This window comes from Python bivittatus, unplaced genomic scaffold (assembly GCF_059951505.1).
Source record: "Python bivittatus isolate LINGU-HERP-01145 unplaced genomic scaffold, Pbiv_v1 ctg000690_np1212, whole genome shotgun sequence".
Classification (NCBI taxonomy): Eukaryota; Metazoa; Chordata; class Lepidosauria; order Squamata; family Pythonidae; genus Python; species Python bivittatus.
In genome coordinates, this window is record NW_028277096.1 from 729,389 (window position 1) to 740,963 (window position 11,575).

Below are 11,575 nucleotides of genomic sequence, written 5' to 3' on the forward strand. Positions count from 1 at the left end.
TAAAGGATCATACTGCAGGTGAGATTTGAACTCAGCTCTGCTAAAACCCATTTCACTTTTTCAGTTAGCAACTGAGTTTATCATTCATTGTGACCCAATTTTAGTTGTGCAGAGAACCTGGAAGCTCATATCAATCACAACAGGGGTAATCTTGGATAATTTCAATACTTTTCTCTTGTGTGAAGCCTGAGATGCTACAGGTAAAATATGCCAAAAGCCTCCAAATGTGTCCTTGTAACTAGAAAACAGCTGGGTCCAAGTGGAGAATTTGGAGGGAGTAGTGGCAACATGTAACCCTTTCTTTGCCCCTCAAAAGTGAACCCCCCAAACTACTAATCTCTGTATCTGTCCAAAAGGAGAAGCATCTGGTGGATCCAGTTGTGAGTGAAAATACAGCTGTAAGAGAAAGGATTAAGTCCTTCCTCTGCAGGCTACTCTTTCATTGACGGTTACAATCTCCAAGCTTCCTTTTCAGTTTAAAACATGCCAGGAGACTGCTACATACACGATTTGTGTGATGCCTAACTTGCCCCTCCATAAGGGTAGCCTGAAGTGAGCTAGCTTTTCCATCTTTACTCCACCCCCGTTTTCCTCTTGCATTGTAAAGAATGATAGTGAAAAGCTCAGAACTTGTTATGCACAATATGAAGATCAGAGTTTATTAATTGTGCAACACCCTACCATTGCATATCTTCTTTATGTCTGACTTCATCCTTAGTAATCCACTTTATGGCCTGAAGCATAGCTCTTGACAGGTCTCATTGCAGCAAAATATTTCTCTGGAGAGCTTGTTTGCTCTTGCCCCAAAACATCACCAGATAGCTGTGCAAAATCTCTTAGCTGGATGTTTTTTTAAGCTGAAAGATTCAACTTCCATTTCTTCTCAAGTCAGGACATAGAAGGAAGTTCTGGCTGCATGTTTGTTCTTTTTTTTTTTTTAATGGTCCCTGGCTGAATCAAACAATATGTCTTTGTGTTTCTGCTTAGATGGTTTTCCCTATCTTGAAAGGAGTGTCTTGAATTGAGTGCCCAGGAAGTTCTGAGGAGCAAATCTTAGTCTGAATGGTGCTGCCTACATCTGGGACTCCACTGCAAACTTTTCAGTGGATGTTTCTGATTTTCCACCAGAAAGGATGGCATCCATGCCAAAAATCCAGATAGAAGAAATGCTGGATAGTGTGGATGATAAGGCTGAAGGTGGCCCTCCATTTGATGATCATCTGCGGAATCTGAAAGCCTTGACAGAGAAACTGAGGCTGGAGACAAGGAGGCCTTCTTATTTGGAGTGGAAAGCTCAGTTGGAGGGGCTGACATGGAAGAGCCATCCCAAACCTTCTGAGGAGGACATGGGGAGGCAAGAGAAGAAACCAGCAGAGGAAAACATTTCTTTGAGAGAGGTGCATGTTCATATCAATGGAAATTCTTCCAGACAGCAGATGTTGCTTGCCCCAGAGAAAGTTTGTGGCTTTGGAAACATGGATGAAGCATTAAATTGGCTCAGGAAAGAGCTGGTAAGTAGTTTCCTATTGTTTTTTAAAACTTTTTATCAGCAGAAGCCTAGGCATGTTTTAGGATTGCAGCTGACAGGACAAAAATGACACATATTCCCAGCAATAATGATTTTAATAGAGGTGAATATGTGTAGCTCAGGGTTGAACTGTGGAGTCCTTGGGGTTCTCTGAGCTTGGTTTTTTTCTTGCAAACATTTCATTACCTGGCTAGGTAACCTATTACCTATTAGATATTAGATGTTACCTAGCCGGGTAATGAAACGTTTGCAAGAAAAGAACCAAGCTCAGAGAACCCCAAGGACTCCACAATAATGATTTTAAAAAGCCTTTCTGTCCTTTCCTTTCCTCTTTCTTCTAGTTCTGCTTCTCTTTTGACTCCTTCCCCAAAGGCATAAGGCAGCCTTCTATATGGTTTTACAAGGCTTCTGGAAGATTAATAGTCTTCAGATGAAGATGTCTTCAACAAGGCATCAGTGGGAGAATCATAGTTGTGAGGCAGACCATGGCAGTATTTACTGTATGTAGCTGCCCTCATTCTACAGACTTGATTGACTTTCAGATGGTTTGGACAAGGGATATATTTTAATGGACCCACTGTAGCTTACATGCGTTATGTGGCTCAGTATTCACGTTACCGAAAAGCAAGAGAAGGATACACAGGCATATGCCTTCCTTAGATTTTTTTTTTTTTTTAGAAAATGAGGAAGTGGGGAAAGATATTATTTGGACCCATGTGAAACAGTCAAGGAGAAACTTCATTTTGTTAAGGCATATTTCTCTTTTCTTCCATTATCCGAGTGCTGCTTTTAATCACCTGGTGGGCAGTATAGCAGCATGGTAAGACATTCATATACAGTGATGCTTCAGGCCGATGAATTAATAGATTGCATCCCACCATGAACTTCCCCACTCCAGATGGGAAGGAGAAATCTGTTCATACAGCTTTAATAAAACCACCCAATTCCAGGAGTGAACAGCTATTCCTGCCTGAGCAAAAATGCCTTCTACCTCTTCAGCAATATTATTTCTCTGAATACCTATAGATGATAATATCTACCACAATGGTACATGACCACTTGATCATCAGATAGGACATAGAGATTGTGATTAAAATGCTAGCTTCCCTAATTTTGACGGAAATGCTTAGTAGGGCCATTAGCTGAACTGGGAAAAAAGAGGAAGAATAAGCAAAATACTTTTGAATTTCTGCGTACAGCATATACAACTGTTCTGCATCCCAAGATGAGAGATGATGCTGTAAAGCTGAAGGGAAGCACTGGGTCTGAGATTACAATGGCCTTAATCCTGGAATCAGTGAGATAGAGAAATGACCAAGGCCACATCTTAGAGTTATTTTTAAAAAAGAGCTAATGCATTGCAGAATCATATCCCAATAGCTCCAAAGGTCATTTTCTTTTTCTTTTTCTTTTCTTTTTTTTAAAGTGGTGATTACTGCCCAGATGGGGTGAGAAGTCATAATAGAGTTCTGCCAAATTAAATATAGCCTAGAAAAACTAGAAAGAAAGAGACAGAAAAAATAGAGGGAAATAGGTATGTTTATTACTTTTCTTCCTTGAACTTGGAGCCACCCAGCAAAACAGATGCAGTACAAACTACAGAAAGAAGTTCTCATAGTATATAAAGTGCTATGCAATCCTATATGTTGACAGCAGTCTCATGGCGAGCAGGGGCTTACTCCCTAGCAAGTGTACTCAGCATTACGCTGTGGTCTCAAAATGAGGATATAGTCATCATGGAGACAACTTTAAACAGCTGACTGGGGAAAAATTAATAGAAGAAAGGAAGCTAATTCCTTTAAGTCATTGGAGCTAAATAGAATGTACATGTTTAAAAGAGGAGCATCTTTGAATACCAGATGCTGTAGGGAAAACCTAGGAACAGGGTTACTGCCATAGTGTTCTCCTGATGCCTGATAAAAACATTTAGAATGTAATTTTGTGCAGCTGAGTTGGAACTGGAGAGACCCAAGTTCAGATCTACCCTCAATTATGAAAGTTCACTGGGTGACTTAAGGTCAGGCACTCTCTTCGTCCGATTGCGCCAAAGAGTTGTGAGAAAAAGTTGGAGGAACATTACGTGCAACGTCTGAAGCTCTTGGATGACAGGCAAGGCTATCAATCTAGCAAATGTATTACATTAAACAATGAATAAAATTAGCTGTACTGGACAAACATCGTTTCAGTTTAGCAATCAGTTCTTCTCATGTAAAAGTGCACTAGACTGAATGTTAAGGATAAAGAAAAACAACACAAACACTCATATAAGCTTGTTCTCCATTTTATTTTCATGCAGTTTGATTGGGTCAGGGGACTAGATCTCGTCTTCCTATTTCCCGTAGCATCAATCAGTGCAACAGAAGCAACTTAGTACATCTCCGCTGTGAATATCTTGTTCCATAAGAAATTAGGTACTTTGAAAAGGTGTTAATCATAGGAGGAGATGTTTAACTCCTCACGTAGAAATCAATGGGATACAGAAAGATTACTTAAGTTTGACTGGGTAGTGTTTAGCATAGGCTGTTTCTGGGAGAAGCTTTGCTCCTTCCATTCAATAGAATTTTATCAGGGGAGGGGTGTCCAGACAATGAAATTTTCAACATGAAATCCTCCCATGCTTTCTCATCACTGCTTCCATCTTCTTACTAGAGAAAGATAGAATAGCTTATACAGTATAAAGGCTTTTGACTGAGAATGCCAGGAACTGTCTGTCGGAAGCACTCTAGATCATACAAGCAGAGGAAGAAGTTGATCTGGAAAAAACGGTAGCAAGGAAAAGGAATGAAAAGGAAACAAGGGGGTGCGTTCATTCTGCTTCTTCTTACATCTCTTCATCTAAGGAATCTTTCCTGAGTTAGAAAGAGATCAGAGAAGATGTTATACATTAGCCACCTTCAGAGATCTACAATATATTCCTGTGGAGTTTGAGCCATTATTTTTCTACCCCTGGATATTTCTGCATTCCCAAAGAAGATTTTGCTATGCAAGAAGCTTGCTAGTTATCCAGGCTACCAGAAACTAAACACAAGTACTGAACATGGAATAAGATCCAGCAATGCCACCTTTCTCCTCATTGTCCATGTAATTCTTCTGTCAACCATCCCGAGCTTTCTCTCATGCCCTTTATCAGCAAAATGCCAGTCTCTTCCCTCCCACTTTCAATCTCTCCATTTTTATTTTACAAGAACACAAAAAAGTCTCTTCTCACCCTGAAAGCAGAAAATGCTTGACAGCAAGTAGCTTTATCTCCCTGGGAAAAGTTTGATGCTATTGAACTATAGCTGGGGATCCTTATAAGAAAAGGGGGGAAAAACAGTAAAAAAGATCTAAAAATAAAAACCATGTTGTAAAGCCTCCAAGACACAGAAATGGCTTGACAGTATAGATCAACGTTGATCTAATTTGACATTCTGCTTTTAACAGCGACCAGTTAATAGCAAGAAAAAAGGATAGCTACCAAACTAATTATGTTTAGCATTTCACGAGACTGTCTTTGAAACATGCTTCTATGTAATTATATTTATTTATTATTTGTTAAATCTCTAACCCAGTTATCAGATTCTTTAGCAGCCACCTAAAACTAAAAATGATTCTTTTCCAAGCAAGATTCTCACGAAGTTCTCCTTAGCAAGATGTATTAAGATGAATAGCTTGGGGTTAAAGTATTCCAGCAACTGAACTATTTTCAGTTTAGAACCAATATATAGCCATGTATGTTAAGATGGAGACTTTCTAATTTTTTTCCCTAATAGCCTGCTTGTGATCTGCTGTGGAGTCAGGTCTCTTCACTGATCATGGGGAAGATTGCAACTGGCTACTTACATAACAGTTTCCAGAACCTTTATCAATCTGAGAATCAACTCTCATACTGGTTTTATAATAAATGGTGCTCAGGGAAAATACAGAACTAAATTGGAAGAATATGAATTAAAGATATCTTTAAAGGCAAGGCAGGCAGGAAACATCAACCAAGCCAATAAAGATGACCAAATGACATGAATAAATCATCTTTCCTCCAGATGAACTGGAACTACAGTTCTGAGAACTCTCAGCTAACATGGTCAATTCTGAGAGTTTTATTTCCAACATATGTGGAGGGTAGCAGTTAAAGAAAAGTTAGATTAATCATTTACAATCACCATAATGTACCACTTTATAAGACAAAGACCTGTCTGAACCCTTTGCCACCATTCTTGTGACTGGCAGACCTTGGTAGACTTTCCCTCTGTGAAGGGCAAATTAAACATTGTTGGCCACCTAGAATCTGATCGTGCAAACAAAATAGTCACTTTCTGTTGTGAACTGCAATAACTGTAGTCTCTATCTTTTTTCTCAGGGAAGGATCATCTTCTCTGATCTCTTTCTGTCTTTCTAACTCAGGAAAGATTCCTTAGATGAAGAGAGATAAGAAGATATTTGATTTTTAAAAGCAGGGTGCATAATCTTACAGTTCCATGGTGCCAAGGGCCCTTCCCTGTCCTGAGAATGTCTCCAAATTTTTCTGCCAAGGAATTTTTATTGACAGAAGAGGGAAATAAATACATCAGTTTTAATCATATTAATTATATTTATTCAAGGTTATTTAATTTTAATCAAGTCAATGCAATCAGATTTGTATTAGCCCCATCCACTCAGTTGCATCCCTGTCCTGAAAAACTTCGCTGTTCATTGTCTTTTAATTGATTTTCTTTTGGATCTTTGGCAATTGTGCATGAGACCCTTTTTGTTTATCTCTGTCATCCTCTCTGTCATCTTTGCCAAGAGTTTCCCAGAGCAAGGGCAGGCACAGGCAAAACGAAAGGGAGAGTTTCCCAGGCACCAGTAAAAATTATTCTACCGCTGGCCTGACACGTTTTGGAAAATATATCTTTACTGATATTAATGTGCATTGTTCAAATAGTTTCAGGAACAGCATTTGGGAAATGCACATAAGTGCCCTCAGTAAAGTAATATTTCCCAAAAACTTCTCCAAAGTTTCAGCTATGGGGAAAGACTGGGATTATGTGAAAGAGGCAACAGGAACAGCAATTAAATCCATCAATAACTACCATTGGTGGCCACTAGGTGACAGACGTCCAACGGAGGTAAATAGTACACTTGTAAACCAAATATTGTAATGTGTATACAGTATTGCAATCACCATTATCCAGAGTTTTATGAAGGTGTTTGGGTAGGATAGAACTTTGTAGAAGGGTGACCTCTTCAATGGTTGGTTTTGTTTAATTAATTAATTAAAGCTAGCATTAAGATACTTCTAAATGTTTATGGTTTGTTGTCCATGGGATTAAGCAGCACAGAAAATATATCTTTCAGATTATATATATGGGGGCAGCAGTATCTGCAGGGAGGTTAGAAATGTTAAAATAGTGGTCATGGCAAAGCCATTGAAGCCTCACCCCTTTTACGTGCACGTAACATAACATATACAAAATGGCCCCGGGTTTGGTCATGTTGCTGCAATTGCCATCCTAGTTTTTTTGAAACACACACACACACACATACACACACAAACACACACATACCCCAATGCAGATACTGCTGTACTGGAATAATTTAAGTGTCTGTATGTGTTTGGGTGTCTTTAGGCACTTAGCAAATGTGCATTCTTTATATGCACATCTCACTTGACCATGAGATGTGATCCTTACTACATGGCTACTCATAGTTAAGGTTATTGCTTGGTCCTACTACGTGTGTTTCTCAGGTCCCATTTTGCAGATATACCCATTCTAAACAAGTCCTAAATTAATTATATTAATGGTTTACCTGTCTTGAAGCAGGAACATGTCAGGGGACTCGGGCCAAAGGCTTTCCTAGACCTGTATGTAGGGAATTTTAATTATGGCAGCAGTGACAATGAAAAGGCCATTTTATTTCTGTCAAAAGAGGTATAAGTTGCAATCTGAAACCTCTGCATCTCCTCCTGCGTGTGATGCTCCTCTGCCATCATGTCACGCCCTTCCCTCTTTGTGTTCCAGGTAGAAATGCGTCTCCAGGACCAGCAGCTGGCTCGGCAGCTCATGCACCTGCGCAGCGATATCAACAAACTCAAGATTGAGCAGACGTGCCACCTCCACCGGCGGATGCTGAATGATGCCACCTACGAGCTGGAAGAGAGGGACGAGCTCTCTGACCTCCTCTGTGATTGCCCCCTCACGTCCTCCTTCAGCCTCTCCACTCCACTCAAGCTCATTGGTGTGACAAAAATGAACATCAATTCCCGCCGCTTCTCACTTTGTTAGGATGGGGGTGGGGAGGCAGAATGGGCACAGGAAGTGCATGTGATGGGAGATATCTTCAAGACCTAGAAGAAAAAGCTCCTGATGCCTGGTTGGGAGTGAGGCACGAGGAGGGAGAAGAGAGAAAGCAGGTGCTCTTCCACTGATCTAATATGACTGGGCTGTGGTGCCAGTAAAGATGGTGTCCCAGAAGGCTTTGCAGACAGGCGGAGAATAAGAACAATGAGGCTGCCCAGGACAGGAAGTAGACAACATCCAAATCTAACTCATACAGGCAGAAGCATCCCCTCTTTTCAATGGTTAGAACAAAATTATCCTAAACCATGTGGTAACTTGGAGGCTCCATAACTGAGAACAGTACAGGAGAAATATAGCTGAAAACAATTAGCGAAGCCTTTTGGCCCTATTCAAATTGAATAATGACAGAGATGAAGAATCCATGTTGCTACAAAGAAGAAAGACCAGTCTCTAGTGGAGAGGAGCTATCCAGGATGTTGAAAACTAGACAGAAAGTATGAAATACTATCTATAAAACCATTTCAGTTTAGTTTTTGTCAGTGGGATGCGGGTAATGTTTGGATACAGTTGTTGGTTTGCTTCTATGGCTAAGGCCTGCTTATTGTGAGATTTGGTTTCTAGACTGGACTAATCAGGGTCAATTTTATACTGCAGTTTAAGCAGCTGGTGTCCCACATTGATGGTGTTTCTCAAGCCAACTTCAGAATTCCAATCTAGAATGCAGGGGTTGGCAATGGGGCTCAGCCCAGGCAATGGCCTTTGTAAGACTTGAACAGCTGTTCTGCTTCTTGCCATTCTCAATCTGTATGGTCTAAAAGCAAGCTAATCAGCTAGGTGAAAATTAGATTTTAGTAGGCCTCATCTTCCTATCATTTGATGAAGCCTAGCAGCTGACCTAGCACTTTTGAGCACATCAATTAAAACTATCTATAAATACAAGCGTAAGCACAAAGATACCAGGATATTCCAGAAATAGTGGGATCAGAGTAAACAAAAAATGAAGGTTTTTTTTGTTTTGTTTTTTGCACACATTATTTCCATGACTTAGTGGAGTTCATTGCCACAGGATGTAAGATGAGAAACAGCAGCTCTGATCACTGAGAAATGGAACCATCTTTTCTAGGGCTCAGACACAAAATTGCACCACTGGGACAAATGGGAAGGGATTGCATCTGAGCCCTCTTTGTGTGCTTCTGGGAAGCAGCTGATGGGCCACTGTGGGAAGCCCAAGAGTAGGCTATATAGAATTTTGATCTGATCCAGCAGTATAGTTATTTATATCCTGCTCTTCTCTGCTAGTTGTGCCAAACTGGCTTTGTTGTTTCAGTTGTTCAGTCATTTCTGATTCTTTGTGATCTGAAGGACATAATTCTGCCAGGAGTAACTGAATGACAAAAATGAAGGAACGCTCACCCATATATCAACAGCAATAAGAATATACTGTACAGAACAAAATGTCACTTAAAATGACAGCACAAAGGCAACATTGGAAGAGGATTTTCAAAGCCAGAGGGGATATAGCAGCTCTTCAGCTACCACCAGAAAGATACAGGATAATGATAATTTATACAAGATGGTCTTGCATGGGTTTCCAGGCTGGTGCCCTTCATATGTGTTGAATGCATCTCCCATTATCACAGCCAACATGGTCAAATTAGAGGACCTCAAAGATTGATTTGCTTTGTTTATAAAGGAAGTGTAAAGAAAACCTCTTAGGCTCCTTGCATTAATATAAGACAGCTACCTCCCACTTCCCAAAAAGTCATATGGTCTCATGCCAGTGTACTGATTTGCTCCCACTCTACTCCTCATGAAATTACCAAAAAAAAACACCTTGACACAAAAGTGCAAAAATGGGCATTTAAGCTACTCTTCCAGGATAGAGAATGCCATAAGCAGGGGCTGCTACGAAGAAGACCTCTTCCCAGGTTCCCTGTCTTATATCTGATGCCAGTTGGACCAAGGCCAGTCATGGTCCACTAGGCTGTCCTCTTACTAAGGCTGCAGAACATAATTGGACTCCAACTAGGCTCACAGACATTCTGGCTCTTGTTCTAGCTCAGAAAGCTACTCCTCAAAATCTTACATAAGCAGCCACTTAAAAATAAAAAAAAAATCCAAGAGTTAGCACATGGCTTTGTAGGCCAGCTTCTGAATATTTGCCAGCAGGCACCTCCTCGCTGAGTCCATGTTTAAAATAGGAAAACAAAACCTGCTTACCAAAAATAAGAAGGGTGGTTCTGTTGGAGAGCTGGACTGAAAGAGAAGGCTCATTCTACTTATTCACAGTTTCTAGGATGTCTACATTCGCAACAAATTTTTCGCTTAAGCCGAAAATGTGCAGGGATGGGAAACTTGGACCTTTTCATTCCTGTGTGATGAAGACAACTATCCAGGCATGCACGTGCTTACATGCATATTCATGTTTGGATATGTTGCCTCCCATCGTGCATGCCCATTTTCTCTTGAAGCATTTGGAGATTGGTCCACCTCTGAGGTGTAAGGAGAATATTGTATCCATTGGCATATTGATGGGATCCATTTTTTAATGATACTTTCCTTTTCTATTCAAATAAATGATTTAATTCTTTTGTATTATTTGGAGGTGTTTGTTTATTTTTTGTTTTGTTTTGATGGGTTGGAACAAAGGGAGAAAACCAAAGTGGAACATTCAATAAAAAGATTAAAAATAGATTAAATCTTCTTTTCTGGAAATTCACCATATTGTGTCTATGACTGTTGTAGCAAGGAAAAAAATGTGTAGATGTTATAAGTCATACGGTCCAATCAGTAAATAGAAGGAGATTAGAACTGCATGGCAGATCCTGTCTCAATTTTCAGGAAAGGTACAGATTTTATTCATATACATCTGATTAAGTTAGGATCCTATCCAGGAGATTCAGTATGTCCAAAGCATCATCCTCATCATCCTCATCCTCATCCTCATCCTCATCCTCATCCTCATCCTCATCCTCATCCTCATCCTCATCCTCATCTTCATATTATTATTATTCATGATTTTTTTACCTTGCTTTAATTCTTTTTCACTTTCTGCCCCCTGCTTAGTTTTTAGTTTTTAAATTTATAATTCTTTGTTTAAAACATTCAATACCAAGCTGTTTAGTAGAAACTTTCAGGTTGACTTAAATAAAAATAGTGTGGCTATTATAGGCATTCCTGCTGGCAGACTGACATTTTGCCAGTTCTTTCTCCTCTCAGCATCCCAGAAGCTGTTCCAGGCAATGAGGACTTTATAAAACAGTGTGCTTTTTGGTGGCTGCACTGTTGTCCTAAGGAAGGGAGAATCAGTAAGATCTTTCTTCCATTTATTCTCCAGGTGATGTTTTTCTTTTGTGGAGAACAGCTCAGGATCCAAATCATTTAAAATCATCTCTTTATCAAAATGTAAAATCAGAATGATGGAAATACAACTACATAAGTTTATCTATGGGTTTGGAATCTAGGAGGTTAAAAGGCCAGAATAATTGAATAGATCCTCACCTGGGATTGCCAAGACATCAGTGGTAGGTAAATTTCTTGGGAGAGATTTTTCTTATATAACAGCTGAAAATATCCTTATGCTGGTCATCTCACTTCTAAAGGAAAACATTCCCCTCTCTGCAGCACCACTACAAGGCATTCTTGGAAAAAGAGCATTTTCTTTTTTCTTCTCGCTAGCATTTGCCATTTCTCCTAGAATAGTCCGAGCAGCCATCCCCACTATGGATGCTCTCCAGATATGTCTAACTCCCAGATTTCTTGGCAGTGGTTATTTTCAGAATTCAGGCTA

General features: G+C 39.9%; 1 protein-coding gene across 1 annotated transcript; it reads left to right on the top strand.

Annotated features, from left to right (window-relative positions):
• Positions 1-1,109: 1,109 nt before the first annotated feature.
• FAM167A (family with sequence similarity 167 member A) lies at positions 1,110-7,810 on the top strand. Its single transcript, XM_007428998.4, has 2 exons — positions 1,110-1,511; positions 7,507-7,810. Exons 1-2 carry the CDS (start codon positions 1,134-1,136, stop codon positions 7,768-7,770), a joined length of 642 nt encoding a protein of 213 aa, XP_007429060.1. The 5' UTR covers positions 1,110-1,133; the 3' UTR covers positions 7,771-7,810.
• The last annotated feature ends 3,765 nt before the right edge of the window (positions 7,811-11,575 follow it).